Here is a 15,020-nt window from a genome sequence, read left to right as displayed (position 1 = left end):
TTATCAATTGGTTTCGATATGGAACAACATACATTGTTGTGACTGTGGTAATTTTATATGCAGCTTTTCTGATGCCATTAACCAAATAAAGCCATGATTCGTGTTTTCTTTAACGCTCTTCCTTAGAAAGAAATTTGCAATTATTTGCTAGAGTTTTAGTTCTTAAACTAGACACCAATCAAGACAATTTGTTATCGGTAAAAGAGCACTTTTAATTGGTGGGAATCGCTTTAATCGGGAAGACCAAGCCATTTACGAAACATAAAAAAATATGAAGAAATTAAAACCCCACTCGAGTTTGAACTTTGGAGGAACAAGAAATCCCAAAAAAAGGAAGAAAGCAAAGCTAAAGCAAGAAATGTGATTCAATATATATGTGCAACCAAGCTTACACTGCCTTATTCAGGCTTATAACCTTTCTTGGGTTATGTTCCAAAAAAATTACTTATTAGTATCTACTTTGTCTCTTTTTTCCCATACAAAAGCTAAATCCTTATCCATGAATTTGTCCCCATATAATATTTATGAGACCATGCAAATAAATCAAAACTCACAAGCCGTATATATATACCACAGCTTCACATATACAAAGCTTGTAATTATAATTTTTCGGATTTTCTTATGAAAGCATATGTTTCTTCTTTTTATGTTATTTTATACATGATGACGTACGTGGTTACAAATTTAAGACGGCTATAAAAAAAACTTGTCACATTAATCTTATTATTTTTAGTTTAGCATAATTCTAGCTATATCAAATTTTATCCATATTATACTTCTATTTTTTTTTTCTCGTCATTCTGAAAGTATATCTATCTATCTATCTTCAACATAATTATTCAATAGTATTAGATGGTTTTCTTTACTTTACCGAAGCAAGTTATTTAGAGCCGTGTATTATGGTAAGATACGAAAATTACCCACTAAAAAAAAAGGAAAGAAAGATGAAGCGTGACTTTCACAAAAGAATCACTACACAAAAAAGCCTATATAAAATTTCACAATAAGTTAATAATACTACTGACTTGACTAACTTTTGCATATATCACATTATATATATAAATTCTAAATAGAAGCACTGAGATTCTGTGTACTAAATAAACCCAAAAACATCCAAGCTTCATTTTTTCTGGATGATGCTTGCTTTGATACACACAAATTTTGATTCCTGAAATCAACCAGCTCTTAATTTTTTTAGGCACTAGGAGGTTCTCTAGTTTTCACTGTTCTCCTGCACAAGAAAAATATAAAAAGGAAATTAAAAAAAAAAAGAGGAATACTATTATCGAATAAATTACGCGAAAGAAATAATTATATCAGATTAATTTGACAATGTTCATCGGTTAAAAGTTTTTTTAGATTTTCATCAATATTGTTATGACATGAATTGTTACAAGTTTTTTTTAATAAAACATTTCCCAGAAGTATTGCTTTTCACCAATAAAACATAAAAAAGAGTTTATTCAAATAATAAATGGTGCTTTGCATTGTGAGTGACCCATTATGTAATTGATAAATAAAACCGAGTTTGTGAAATGAACTAAAGTTGTCTAATTCCCTCTCCCAATGTCTTTTGGTATATATATTTTTTTCATATCAAAATAAGATAAAGTTTAATAACACAAAAGAAGCTTTTGATATAGAACAAAAAAAAAAGAAAAAAAAAGAAGCTTTTGATAAAGAGGCTATAGTGTCTGCTCTCTTATTTTGATACACCAACGTACGATAACTAATTACGGTGTGCCATATTAGATATAGCACAGGGATATGTCCATTTTTTTTTATTTTTCCTTTCTTCTCATTATTATTATTCTCTTCAATTGTACTATCAAGTATAAAAAATAAAACTAAACCGAGTATTAAAAATAGGTTACAATTTTGACAAGGAAGAAAAAAAAATCAAATGAATTCCTGTTTCCCTTCACCCCCGCAAAAATAAAAAGAAACAGAAAAATTACTAGAACTTGGAGAATAAAAACATTAATTCATATAAATTAAAAAAAAAAAGGACATACTGAAAAGACCTGTTGTGGATGGGATCAGGACCGTTAGGCACTCTTCTCTTGCTCACGTAAACCAATCTCTCTACTCTTCCATTGATCCACTTCCAATGCTTCAGCATTCCATTTGACGATGATGACGTGGCACTGTGTTTGTGCGCTACGACGACACTCCATGAAGCCACGAGAAAGAGAAGAAGAAATTCCTTCAACAAATAACTGGCCTTGCCTCTTCTACTACTAGTCCTCATCTTAAGTCTTTCACTCTATTGCTTTCCTTGTTTACACCATGGCTTCAAACACTCAAACACTACTCCAAGCTCTCACCAACATTGAGAGAGAGAGAGAGAGAGAGATGTCAAATGATAGTGAGTTTATTTTTTCAGCTTAGCGGGTATAGGATATTTTTTAGTCTCTATTTGAAAGCTGAATATTCAGAGAGAGAGAAAGAGAGAGGGAGCAAAAGAAGGCTAACATATCATAAATAAGCAGAAGAGAGAGAGAGAGAGATTTTGTAATATTCGTCCACAAGTTATATAGCTTTATGGTAGTGAAATAGGTCCACATAGTTCACTTTGGTTTCGCTTTAGTTTTAGCATTTTCATGCAGCGACTATAGGTGATTTATATTGGCGTAGAGCCCGCTGTACGTAAACTAACACATAGAGAACATCAATTATTATCACTTGTCTTGAAAAATGACACTTTTTATATTTGGTGTTTTCATTTAAAGTTCAATGATATTATGTGCTCTGTTTTCGATTATAGCGTGGAAAATCGACATCCCGTATCTCCGAAAACAACACCCTGAACGACCTGGAAACAGCTAAACACCTGAAACTAAGTTCGCATAGCGACCCGACATGTGACAAGGCGGGCCAACGAGCAAAAATATTACTGCCCATATTTCATTTTTTTAGAGAGTTTGTCTACAAATTTAGCTTCAGTTTTCATGATTGCACAACTTACAAAGCTATGATTCAATTTTGAACCCTTAACCAACAAATATATATAAACGGGAAGAAAAAAAAACTTTCTTCTGTACAAGACTCTGTGTCCAAGTACCATCTTCAACTTCAACTTCTTCTGATGAGAGTTACTCATAGGTACCACATGCTGTCTAACCAAATCATTTTTCATTACATTCTATAAAAAAGAAAAAGAGACCAGCTTGATCATTTTTATTGACTCTTACCTCTTTCAAGTTTCAACTATAAACAAATGGTGGTTGTGTATGTCCTTTGACAACAAAACTCGTTTATATCAAATGTGACATTCACGAGCGTAAATGACGAAAGATAGAATAATCTAGTTGTGAATGTGACAGCTTGTGTGAAAGTTATTCAGATTCTGTGCCCATCCTGAGGTATTACCAACTCCGCATAATCATCAATCAGCACCTGATTTTATAGAAAAGGAAGACGAGTGAGTTAAGGATTAGCCATTTGCAAAAAAACAAAAACAGAGAAGAAGCTAATATTAGCAGTTACCTCATATCTGTGGTTGCCATAAGTATATTCAACATACAATTGCTTAGATTCCCCAGGACAAGGATCACAGAAGCCCATGATTCCCGATTTCTTTACACCTTCGTGAAGCTGCAATATTCACACCCAAACACACTCACGACTTTTGAATTGAAATAGATACGAAACAAAATACAATATCGGACTTTCGAGAGGTCCATGCTCTCCCAAATGGCTTATTTATAAGCTAATCAAGTTCTAAAGTACTAATCTCTTTTTACTCTTATACCCTCAGTACCTAGTTCCTAACAAATACAACACCACGCAGAGATATTTCAGTGAGCGAAAGGAATATGTACATATATACATGTATATCAAACCTTGAGGTGGCCCGAGTCGTTAACCAAGAAATTAAGAGGTAGCGTGACATCTATGAGCTGCTGCGATGCAGATTCTTGGTCGTGATTTTCTTTGATATTGGTCAAGGCTTGACGAGTCCCATAGAGTGCTCTGGTGATCACAAGCCCGCCCGTCTCCGATTGCTTCCGTGTTTTCCTGTTTGCCACGATCTGCAGCAACTGTTGGGCCTTCTCCGCCGCCGCTCTTGCCTCTCCGACCTCTTCGAAACTCTTTTCCTTGCTCTCCAAAGCCTTCTGCTTTTCCCTCTTCCGGTAATACGGCTTCACAACGAATCTCTGTACGCAACGCAAGTGATGATATTTACGACACTTGATCTATCTACTGCAACGCCGTAAATGAAATAGCGAGGAGGACCTTTAGTATAAAGTATAGAGACGTCGGAATCACAAAAGCTCCGGTCGCAAACGTAGGGCTCAGATGCCGGGTCAGCAAAATCTGCAGAATTTACGGATTAGCGACATAGACAGACAAAAACAAATCAAAGGCCAGAGATGTGGAGAGTCTTACAGGGATAATAAGCTTCTGGCCGCCGCGATGCAATTCGAATTTCCAAAAGATTCCCTGGGAAACGGAGAGGAGTGAACAACACGACTTACCAAAGATTTTAAGGGTGGAAATGAGCTATAACCTGAATCCCGACGGCATATAACATGCGGACCGTGCTGAAGTTAGACAATTTCCTTCCGCCGCCGACTTCGAGCTCGATGTTTGTGCTGCGAATTCGCAACAATGTCGGGACTCGTTAACAAGACTCGTAAGGTTTAAAAAAGTGAGAGAAGCTAGTCGTGGTTGTACCTCCCGATTCTGGCGGCAACGCGGCCGTGGGACTTTGAGGAGAAGCGGTGCGTGTAGTGAGTCGAAGCCCCGAAGGAAGCCGTGCCAACCTTCAGTTCTCCGGAGGCCGACATCGTCTCCGATTTCTTCTGCCATCCCACGGAGATCGAAGACTCCGGCCCCAACCCCAGCTGTATCTGTTTCTCCAACACATCAAGATCAAGATCAAGATCAAGATAATCATCGAGCCACGTGTTTGAGTTGAGAGAGGGTTTGTTACATTTGCGGAGGAGTCGTCGGAGAGCTGGCGAGTCCAGGTGTTGGTGAGGTTGAGAGAGGCGTCCCTGAGAGACACGGCCAGCGCCACCGTGGCGGTGGAGTGAACGGTGAGGTGGCGCGACGACTGCACCGCCAGCAGGGCCTGCAGGCCGGCGGAGGCCACGACCTCCACGGACGACGCCGGGGACAGCTGGCGCCGGAGAACGGCGGTGGCGGAGGCGCCGCCGGCCCCGCCGTTGACCTCCATGTTGGCGGCCACGGCCAGGGTGTCGCTCTTCGACAGCCGGGACTCCACGTGGCTCCTCATCCCCATCCCCCGGAGCGCGCCCTGGCCGGCGATCAGGTGCGGGATCGACGCCGACGCCACCACCGTGGCCGACGGCCGGAAGTTGGCGGAGAGCTTTTTCTGCTGCTCGCGGAGGCGCTTCAGGCGGTCCAGCTCCTCCCTGAGCTCGTGGGCCTTGGACAGGGTGGGGCCCACCTCCAGGCCCGAGGCCAGGCCGGCCATGCCGTAGATGTCGTAGATCACCCTCTTCCTCTCGTCCGTCAGAATCTCGTACGCCTCGCAGATCCGCTGGAAGTTCGCCGTCGCGATCTCCTTCATCTGGAGTCGCGTTCACACACATTCATACATCAAGAATCAAGATCGCGTAGAAGAAGAGCATCGATTCCATGGATTTCCATTTGGCTTGACTTACGTGAGGTGGTTGGTACTTGTCTGGGTGATACACCTGAGCCCATTGCCGGTACGCCTTTCTGATCTCTTCCTCCGACGCTTCCGGCGACACGTTGAGCAGCGCGTACAGCTCCTTGTTCGCCGCCGATTCATCTTCCGACATCTTCGCCGTCTCTGCGTTCGTTTTAGGGTTTATCGAAAGAGGGGTTTTGCCATTTTCCCTCCCAAGAATGCTCTGGGCTCCCCTTTAGATTGGGCTTCCACTGAACCAGCCCAATACGCCGTTACAATGCCACGTCATCTCTTAATAAACATTAATATTTGGTAAAGTTGAAAATTCGGTTAACTTCAATTAACCATTAATCGATTTTTTTTTTCTCACGGTTAATTGTTAACCGAAATAGAAAAGTGGACAATTAATTGCAATTAATTGTTTTAACCGAAAAGTGGGCAATTGTACCAAACTATAAGTGTGTTGTGTGTGTCAGTGACTCAGTGTGTGCGCATGTTTGCGTGTGTGTGTTTCAAGTTTCAACAACAGTACCAAACTATTATTATTTTTTTCAATTAACCTAAGTTAATTGTTTTTTATTCGGTTAAAATTAACCGTACGATTAATTTTAACCGAAAATTCAATTAAAATTAACCGTACGGTTAATTTTAACCGAATAAGTTCGATTAAAATTTAAATCAAAATTCTTTTTTTAACCGAATTTTTTTCTTTAATATTTGGCTATTGAGAAAATGATCAAATCTCTTCTAGTTAGATAGACCATTCAACCTAATAAATTTACAAAATAGTTAAGGTTTTCTTAAAATTAGTGACATAACTAAAATTTATAAAATGCACAAGTAACAAGTTTCAATAATTGTTTTTGCATTGTCAATAATTTTTTTTTTTTATATACAAACAGATATCTTCTATGTAGTGTCAAATAGTTTATACGTAGAAAGTGTTTAACAAATTTATAGATAGCGTCGAGCTTTAGCTAGTTTGTCATTTCGCTAAAAACTTAGAGTGACGTATCGTTTTCAAGTACGTGGAATCTAACATAAAAATAAAACAGATCCTTCGCGGGACAAAAACAAGATTAAAAAAGAAAAGTGGATGTTTTGTTTTTAAAGTTTTGAACTAGTCTCAGCAACACGAAATGAATCTCCACAGCACTTCTGTAAAAACATGCACATTTTAAACGAATAATATCCGACATTATTAACGAAAATCAATTGATGAGCTAGCTGGGCCTAGATTAATCTTGAATATACACACTTTCCATACTCACCAAACAAAAAGTATGAGGGAAGTGATCGTTTCCAACAAAAGCCTCAGACACTTACGTCAACCTCCGAATAATTCTCATCGAAAGAAAACAATGTACACAATATACCATGAGCATGAACAAAAAAAAAAAAAAAATTACTGTGAGAGTGACCGTTTGACATGATATGTCCTTATCTCAGTGCTAGTTTGTATTGTGATAAAGAGTTATTAGATTCCGATTTTGTCAAGACAAATAACTTTCCACTTGATAAGTCGGTTTCTGTTTGGGATAAGGTAGACCAGAATTCCACGCACACAGGACAGGCTCTGTGTTAATTCTAGGTGTGCTCTATCGTTACATTAATCTACGATTTAATATTAACAAAATACTTAAAAAAAATAGTGAAATATAATTCCGAATAGTATTGGATTTCGTTATAATTATTTTCAGGAAACATCGCAGGTTTTTATTGTAACAGATTGTGCGACAGTTACGATCATTCACTTTTTGGTTTTTCTATTCCGAATTGAAATAAGATTTCAGTGTGAATAATGAGTTAGTGCTCTTAATCCAACTTCAAGAATCATTTTGACCTAATTTTCTCTATAAAAAGGTCAAAACCACATTGTCTTCACTCACGCTTTTTGAGAGATTTATTCGAGTGATTAGTTGAGCTTAGAACGACTTTTGTTCAAGCTTTTAATGTGTCCTTTACTTTTGTTTTGTTACTTATATTCGGGTGATTGTATTAGATGCACGAAGTTAAGTTTTTCCATTAATTTTTTTGGAAAACACGTTTAGAAGTCTCGGGAGAAATATTATGTGAGAATCGGTGGGATGTCAAGCTTAGAGGAAGCTTAAGTTGTTGTTGAAGATGATAGATGTAAGTTGAGTAACTAACGAGATAATCGTTGAGTGTATATCCTTATTATATGACGTTATCATAATAAATTGCTTTTTATCGAACTGAGTTATCAACTTTGATGTTTATTTATTATTCTCGCACTCGTATAATTTATTGTTCAGATTTCTAAATTTTAACAAAAGTTGTAAATTATATTATAACACTTTTTGCAATAGCACCATGATTCTGATCTCTGACCATCGACTTTATTTTAGTCACGTCATAGACAATAAAGTGGCGTCACATGTTTGCAACAATAAATGGAAATTTGTTCCACACACAAAGAGCTGATCATCACTGACTCTCTGCCAATAATACCTGGCCAGTCCTTATGCCGTAATCATATTCTGCGTAATATACAGAGAAAACTATATATTTTTAGTGACGTTGTCCAGTATTGATATCTGTAATCTGATGTGATAGTTATTCAGAGATAGTATATATATAGGATGCAATATGCATTACTTGTTTTCGCCCAATTAGTGCCCTAATTAGTCTGTTGTGCATGAATTAATTGTCACGTTTTCGCATACAGTCACAGAATACGAATTTGTTGATTTATATATGGTTGTTTTTTTTTTTTCCTTTTTTTGATCCGAAGTTGATATATATGATTGTGTTTGTATAGATATAGTGTGGTATATATAGTGATGCTACAGCTAATTAAACATGGTGGTTAAGTAAATGAATTATCACCCAAGTTGCACCTTATTCGAAATGCTTTTGGGGCCAAAGCATATGAGAGAGCAGTAATTGTATTGTGTGATGTCATGCTAACTGTTTTTTTTTTTTTTTTTTTTTTTTTGTGTGTGTTCAAGAAGAAGAAGAAGCAGAAAATGAAAAATAATCATGCAAATGTTGCTAATAGGGGAGCCAAAATCGCATGCATTTCTCTCTCTCTCTCTCTCTCTCTCTCTCTCTCTCTCTCTCTTCATATATAGATGTTATTATATCTCCCTCTTTTTTTTGTCATCTACTTGCAATTGCATCACCACAAATACTGAAATACATATACATATATAAATTCACATCTCTCTCTTTGCCTTATCATATATTGCAATATGGGAAGACCACCGTGCTGCGACAAGTCCAACGTGAAAAGAGGGCTGTGGACCGCCGAAGAGGATGCCAAAATACTCGCACACGTGTCCAAACACGGCACTGGCAATTGGACCTTGGTTCCCAAGAAAGCAGGTATACATATATATATATATATATATATATATATATATATCTCTTAATTACTTGATAAGTTGATACATACAAGGCTTCATTATTTTGATAATATGGAAATATAAAATTATCAGGGCTGAATCGATGTGGGAAGAGTTGTAGGCTGAGGTGGACAAATTACCTGAGGCCAGACCTGAACCACGACGATTTCACTCCTCAGGAAGAACTCCACATCATCAATCTTCACCAAGTTGTTGGAAGCAGGTTTTTCTTCCTCATATATATATGATCATCATCTTCAAGAAATTATTAATTAACTGTGTTTTGTTTTTGTTGTTGAGGTGGTCTCTGATTGCGAAACAATTGCCTGGAAGAACAGACAACGACGTGAAGAACTACTGGAACACGAAGCTGCGAAAGAAGCTCTCCAAGATGGGGATCGACCCTCTCACTCACAAGCCCTTCTCTCAGATCTTCTCCGAGTTCGGCTCCATCACCGCCGCCCGGCCCGATCCAACGGCCCTCGTCGCCAGCCCAGACGCGGCCATCCTGACCGTCCATCAACGCCTCTTCGACGCTTGCTCTTCCACGTCAGCACCCTCGCCTTCTTCCTCTTCCTCTTCCTCTTCTTCTCACTACTCTTTCCAGCGCCAAACGCTCAACTGGACCGACTTTCTCGTCCACGACCTCGTCGGAGATCTCTCGCCCCAGATCACAGACCAAGGACTTCCCATGAACTCCGGCGCCGATTCCACCGTTCTGCTCGGAGATCGGGCGGCCGTTGAAAATCATGATAACACTAAACGGCTGCTCGAAAATCAGTCGGTGAGTTCGTTCGTGGACGCTATTCTGGACCGGGACACCGAGTTGAGGTCCGAGTTCCCTGATTTCTTGGACGAGTCTCTTGATTACTACTACTGAGTTTTAGGGTTTAGGGTGGATCAAAATATATAACTGGTTTAACTTGGATTGCAAGCAAAGATATATAGAATATTTTATGTAGATGGTGATAATTAATTATGGTGGCTGGTTTCTATGTAGCGTTTGCTTGAAGATATTTATATGATGATGAAATGATGTTTTTTGACCTTGTTAAATTGGGAAATAAGCACACACAGAAAATGGTTATATATCCTATAACGAGTAACGAAATGGGAGAGAATCCTGAATTGTAGCGACTAACAATAGCAAATAGTTGATTCAACGGCTAGGAAGAATAAAAAAGAAGCAACAACACAAATTATAGATTTACGCTGAATAATAATAATTATAATAAAATGAAATGTTCCATTGATGGTTCAATATCCCAAAAAAAAAAAGTGAGAGAGATATATCAATAAAATCACAGACTATATTAAATTAAATGCTCAATGACTACATTGCAAAGATCTTCGGTTTCCTTTAGAAGACAAGGCTCGTCGGGTCGAATTTGGGACGATCGGTTTCGGGTTCAAGCATCAGAGTCGAATAATAACGCCTCTTATAATTCCTCGTCACTCCTCATCAACAAAAGAGACGATAATAGCGAGTTCAAGAAATTGAAGATGGGCGTCGATTCACGTCCGATCGGCTTTTCTTCACGCTCCGATGATGGAATTAGTAAAGTCAAAAGATGTCCTTTGTCTACTTGCTTTGGGAGATGTATGGGATCTCATAGAGCTTAAGAATTCTTCATCCTCCATCCTTGTAAAGTTTTTTTTCTTTCTTCTTCTTAAAATTATGTTTTGTTAATTTTGTTATTTTTTATCATTCATAGTTTCATTTTTCATGAATATCTCTCAACTCTCTTGTGCATGTTACATCTTTTACATTTATTGCTCAAGAGATCAAATCTTTGGAAAGATGATGCGGATTAAAGGTGAGTATTTTACTAATTGCTAAGGATCGTTTGAAGGTAATTCTTGAATTTCACACAATTTATGAGATAATTCAAACTCTGTAACAACTTTTTAACTGGGAAAACACGTATTGTTTCTTAGATCACTCACAATACGTGAAAAGCATTAGTCTGAAAAATCTTCACGATTTTTGAGTTGTGGTAAAAACTAATTTCATGTGGCGTTGTAAATAAAGCTTTGAGTTTGGAATAAATTATCAATCTTTAAATTGAACCAATTTTCCATTCTATGTAGTTGCTGTACACTGTACGTTTGAAAAAAAATTAGAAAAATTGAATCAAGTGTTTTAGATACGTTATATAATTAGTAAACAAAGATGTCACCCTCGAAGACATAAATATACGTTTTTCCGGTTCACGAGTCTTAGCAGGCAAGAGAATGATTTATTTAGTTTGTGTATTTTTGTTGAAGAAATTTACAAGAAAATCATTTGCTAAAAAATACACAAAGAAAATGTAAATTAAAAAAGTCATAATAATAAAAGCCAAGACTTTAATTTTTAAAGGATGTAGAGACCAAGTAAACCCAGAACAGTCCATAAGCGCTGCACTAGAATTGTCAAAACTCTAAACATAAATTTTGTGACTGTTTTTTTTTTTTTTTTGCCAAAATGGTATTGACCGTTGATAATGATATCATAATATTGACTGCCCCGCAAAAAATATATATATAAAAAGATTCCTTGCCATATTATTGGTAGATTGAGTAGACAAAACAGCCCATATTCAAACCACAAATACATAATAAATAGTCATGGCGGGTTGAATTATGCATCATAAATATTCATTATTTTCACATTTATGTTTCCTTTCAGAGAATAAGCTGTTTCTGAAAATATTTGTAAATCTTGCTTCATTTCATTTTAGCGAACAATTCCTATACATTATGGATATTTTATGTACAAATAAATGCGAAATACATCAAGAATTGAAAGCTGCAAAAGAAACCAAAATGAAAAGGACTTACAGTCTTATGTTTCTCTTTTGTAAAAGAAAAGAGATACCTTTCATAATAATAATAATAATAGAAAATTGAGGTTGAATCACAATCCTAGTTGAGAATGCTTGGTGTAATCGATCTCGTTTAGCCGAGCGCAGCACAAGATATGCTCGGGATAATCTTCGGCCTTATTTCCCTGCTTTTGAAAGAGGCAAATTAGTAAAGATGTATGATATCAAGAAACCGAGATCGCTGGAAGGCCAAACTGACCTGAATGGTCAAACCGAGATCTAAGACACAGTGCTTCAATCGCTCGTGAAACGCTTCGATTCCTTTTCTTGAGATGTAGCTGAATCTGTGCATATCGATGTCAATCTCAAAGTAGTTCTCTCCCTGTTTATTACACCGCAAAAAAAAAACGAGCGTCACAAACTTTGTACATTTTGTATTTAAAAACCAAATGAACACAAAATAGTCGAACGATCCTTCGAGAGCTAAATGACTGTTTTGCCCCTCCTTCTCTGGTACGATAATATTGCAGGTCTATCAATTACCAACGGTGATAGTCATTTAACTTGTTTTGTTATCAGAAATCGCCCGAAAACCGCCAAAATTCTGATGAAAACCAGCAAATTTTTTAATTTTTCAACTGACAAAGTTTCAATCGAAAATCAGCAAAATTTCAGCAAAAAAAAAAAAAAAATTTGAAATTACAAATTCTAAGCCGGCATTTCGGTAAATTGGAACTATCGGCACAAGCATTGACAACCGACATTTAAATGCATCTATGTCTTCATAGAAGAGGAAAAACAAAAAGAAAAATGAAAAGGGTTACCAAGTAAAACTCGTGTTGAGGACGCGAAAGGACAGGTTTTTCATTGTAAGCATTCATGAGCTTCTTCTCGGCTGTGCTCATCTGCAGATCCTCCAGATTCGCAACTCGGCCAAGTATTTTCAATCTTTCCCTGAACGGAGCGATCGTGTCGACCGGGAAACCCCAAACTCTCTCCACTTCGTCGTTGATTATTCTCTGCTCACAAAACAACGGACACGCAATTAATAAGTACAGGAAAATAAGACGTCCAGATTTCGAAAGTTTTTTTTTTTTTTGAAATCTTACGGTGATGCTGTCGCGGAAGTTAGATGGGAGGTCTGTGGAATAGGTATTGGAGAGTTTGAAGTACATTACGATGCTCATTCCTTGGCCGTCGTTTTCGGTTTGGAATATCGCCGCCGAGTAAAGCGGGACCTGGATGTTCACCACCAGGATGGCCGGCACGTCTCCGGCCACGGAATCCTCCGCGGGAAGCTCCACGAAGCGTGCTACGTGGTCCACTTTCCTGGCCGACACAAACACATCCACACCAAACGCCACATACGCCGAAATGTCCGGAGCAGCCTCTTTCTTCTTGTCCCTGCAATTGCAATTGCAAATCTTTCATTCCAAAATCACGTCCTTTCACGGTGAAAATTGCAAACCCAACAATGTCAGACCTGAAATAGTTTCTGCCTCTGACTTTGAAAGTGCTGGGCTCGATCGGCGACCAACAGTTCGGCATTCTCTTATCCGCCGGGCAATGAAGAACCGTCGAACCCGCTTTCGGCCTCTGATGAACCATTCTGCTAGAAACTGGGACCCACACACACACACACTCGATTCGTCAAAATCTCTATCTTTTTTGCAATTCAGACTAAAGCATTACTCACTGAATGTAAGATCGGAGTGTTGTTGGCTGTCTCTCCATTTGAAGGAAAGCTTGGACTGAACCTTCTTCCTCGGAGTGCTTGGGCTCGTTGGCCTTCTCTTCGCCTCCGAAGGAAGGCACGGCAAGCAATTTCCCGGCACGAGGCCACAATAGTCCGCCACGTCGCTCTCTCCGCCGCCTTCGAGCGTGGAAGCCGCTTCGTCGGCGGCGTTGGAGCTCTCGATTCGGTCGGAGGAGGACGCGTTCTTGCCGATCTCTCTTCGGCTGTTGAAGCTTTCGCCGCCGCTATTGACGGAGGAGAAATCTGCAGTGAAAGGAGTGAGCGTGAGATCGAGTTTCAGTCAATGGTGATGAGGTTCGAGGGAATCGAGAACCTTCGCGGACGCTGTAGAAATCGTCGTCCAACTCGGATTCAACGACTGAAGTGCAATCCAACCACGAAACGTCCGTACTTGCTCTTGCTGTTCATAATCATAAATCCAAAATCCTGAATCTGGACCACTAAGCTGTTACTTTTTTTTAATTAAGAAAGAAAAATAAAAGAAGCACCTTGAAATGCAGGAGGGACAGTGACAGATCGATCGGAAGAGGAAACGCGTCGCTGGAGTGTTCTTCTTCTCCGACGTCGCTTCTTTCTCGTCAAATCCAATCTCTTTCCCACAAACCCCTTCGGTTTCGATCCGCATATTCCCATATCCTCTTTCTCTCTGAACTTTTCTTTTTCTCTTTGTGTGGAGAGAGTAAAAAGCCAAAAGACCTTTTTGAGCAACTCCACAACCACAACCAGTTTGCTTGCTTGCTCCTCGGTGTCCAATTATTAATTGCAGGACTATTGTTTAAGTCGATTAATTAAATAAATAGCTATACTGAATTTTTTTTTTTTTTTTTTTTTTTTGGGAGAGAGCTATACTGATCTGATATTTAATTAGCTCAATCAATGAATGAATGAGTTTCACTATTATGGGTCTTCTTTCGAAATCGAAACTCTTCAGTCAACAGCGCAGTAAAAAAAAAAAAAAGGTTATTTCACAAGGACGGACAGTTGGCGGGCGTGGGAAATACGCGCTGGGATCGGACGGTGGATATATTTAGTGGAGCGTAGACGGCGTTGGAGTGTGTCAGTGTTGAATACGTGTCCGAGATCTAAGCTGGAGTCAGGCACGTGTTTCTCATTATAGATATTTTATCTCATTGCATTGGTTTCACACAAATTCATTTCTAAGAATATAAAATACATTATCAGTTCAGTGCACTTTTTCCCATCGTCACTACCACTCTACCTCATTATTGTTTTCTCTTTATTTTATTTTACTATAGTTTATCTTAAAAATCTCTCAACTACATGTGACAAGTTCGAAATAAATTTTGGGATCATGGACACCATCCATTGGGTCGGCCCACGTAACAAAACTGTACAGGATAATCAATAATATATTACATCTACCTATATTTTTGAAACTTATTCCATATACATCAATAATAAAACTTTAATTCCATAAGATACTGATTGTGTCTGTGTGTACG

General features: G+C 38.4%; 4 protein-coding genes across 5 annotated transcripts; 1 reads left to right on the top strand and 3 right to left on the bottom strand.

Moving 5' to 3' along the window:
- Positions 1-973: 973 nt before the first annotated feature.
- Positions 974-2,454, bottom strand: CLE25 (CLAVATA3/ESR-RELATED 25). The gene is made up of 2 exons (XM_089627647.1): positions 2,025-2,454; positions 974-1,231 (listed from the first exon to the last, which is right to left on the bottom strand). The coding sequence occupies exons 1-2, from the start codon at positions 2,249-2,251 to the stop codon at positions 1,195-1,197; spliced, it is 264 nt and encodes an 87-aa protein (XP_089483773.1). The 5' UTR covers positions 2,252-2,454; the 3' UTR covers positions 974-1,194.
- Positions 2,455-2,871: 417 nt separating this feature from the next.
- Positions 2,872-5,868, bottom strand: OWL1 (DNAJ heat shock N-terminal domain-containing protein). Its single transcript, XM_089606934.1, has 9 exons — positions 5,637-5,868; positions 4,940-5,542; positions 4,681-4,856; positions 4,514-4,598; positions 4,393-4,446; positions 4,240-4,320; positions 3,846-4,160; positions 3,490-3,597; positions 2,872-3,399 (listed from the first exon to the last, which is right to left on the bottom strand). Exons 1-9 carry the CDS (start codon positions 5,775-5,777, stop codon positions 3,343-3,345), a joined length of 1,620 nt encoding a protein of 539 aa, XP_089463060.1. The 5' UTR covers positions 5,778-5,868; the 3' UTR covers positions 2,872-3,342.
- Positions 5,869-8,841: 2,973 nt separating this feature from the next.
- TDF1 (Duplicated homeodomain-like superfamily protein) lies at positions 8,842-9,974 on the top strand. Its single transcript, XM_089608391.1, has 3 exons — positions 8,842-8,974; positions 9,088-9,217; positions 9,295-9,974. The coding sequence occupies exons 1-3, from the start codon at positions 8,842-8,844 to the stop codon at positions 9,872-9,874; spliced, it is 843 nt and encodes a 280-aa protein (XP_089464517.1). The 3' UTR covers positions 9,875-9,974.
- A 1,712-nt stretch (positions 9,975-11,686) lies between these two features.
- Positions 11,687-14,411, bottom strand: LOC149405985 (uncharacterized). 2 transcript variants are annotated; one of them, XM_089606702.1, is made up of 8 exons: positions 14,046-14,406; positions 13,871-13,957; positions 13,498-13,800; positions 13,285-13,420; positions 12,911-13,205; positions 12,626-12,820; positions 12,061-12,183; positions 11,687-11,986 (listed from the first exon to the last, which is right to left on the bottom strand). In XM_089606702.1, exons 1-8 carry the CDS (start codon positions 14,188-14,190, stop codon positions 11,894-11,896), a joined length of 1,377 nt encoding a protein of 458 aa, XP_089462828.1. In that variant the 5' UTR covers positions 14,191-14,406; the 3' UTR covers positions 11,687-11,893. The 2 variants fall into 2 exon arrangements, with proteins under 2 accessions (XP_089462828.1, XP_089462889.1); XM_089606763.1 differs by lacking the exons at positions 11,687-11,986; positions 12,061-12,183 and adding an exon at positions 12,244-12,405 and having other exon boundaries at positions 14,046-14,411.
- Between the last annotated feature and the right edge of the window lie 609 nt (positions 14,412-15,020).

The sequence above is a fragment of the Urtica dioica genome, chromosome 1 (genome assembly GCF_054948205.1).
Source record: "Urtica dioica subsp. dioica isolate 48M chromosome 1, U.dioica_male_clone48M_v1_H2, whole genome shotgun sequence".
Classification (NCBI taxonomy): domain Eukaryota; kingdom Viridiplantae; phylum Streptophyta; class Magnoliopsida; order Rosales; family Urticaceae; genus Urtica; species Urtica dioica.
This window is presented reverse-complemented; position numbering and strand designations above follow the sequence as displayed.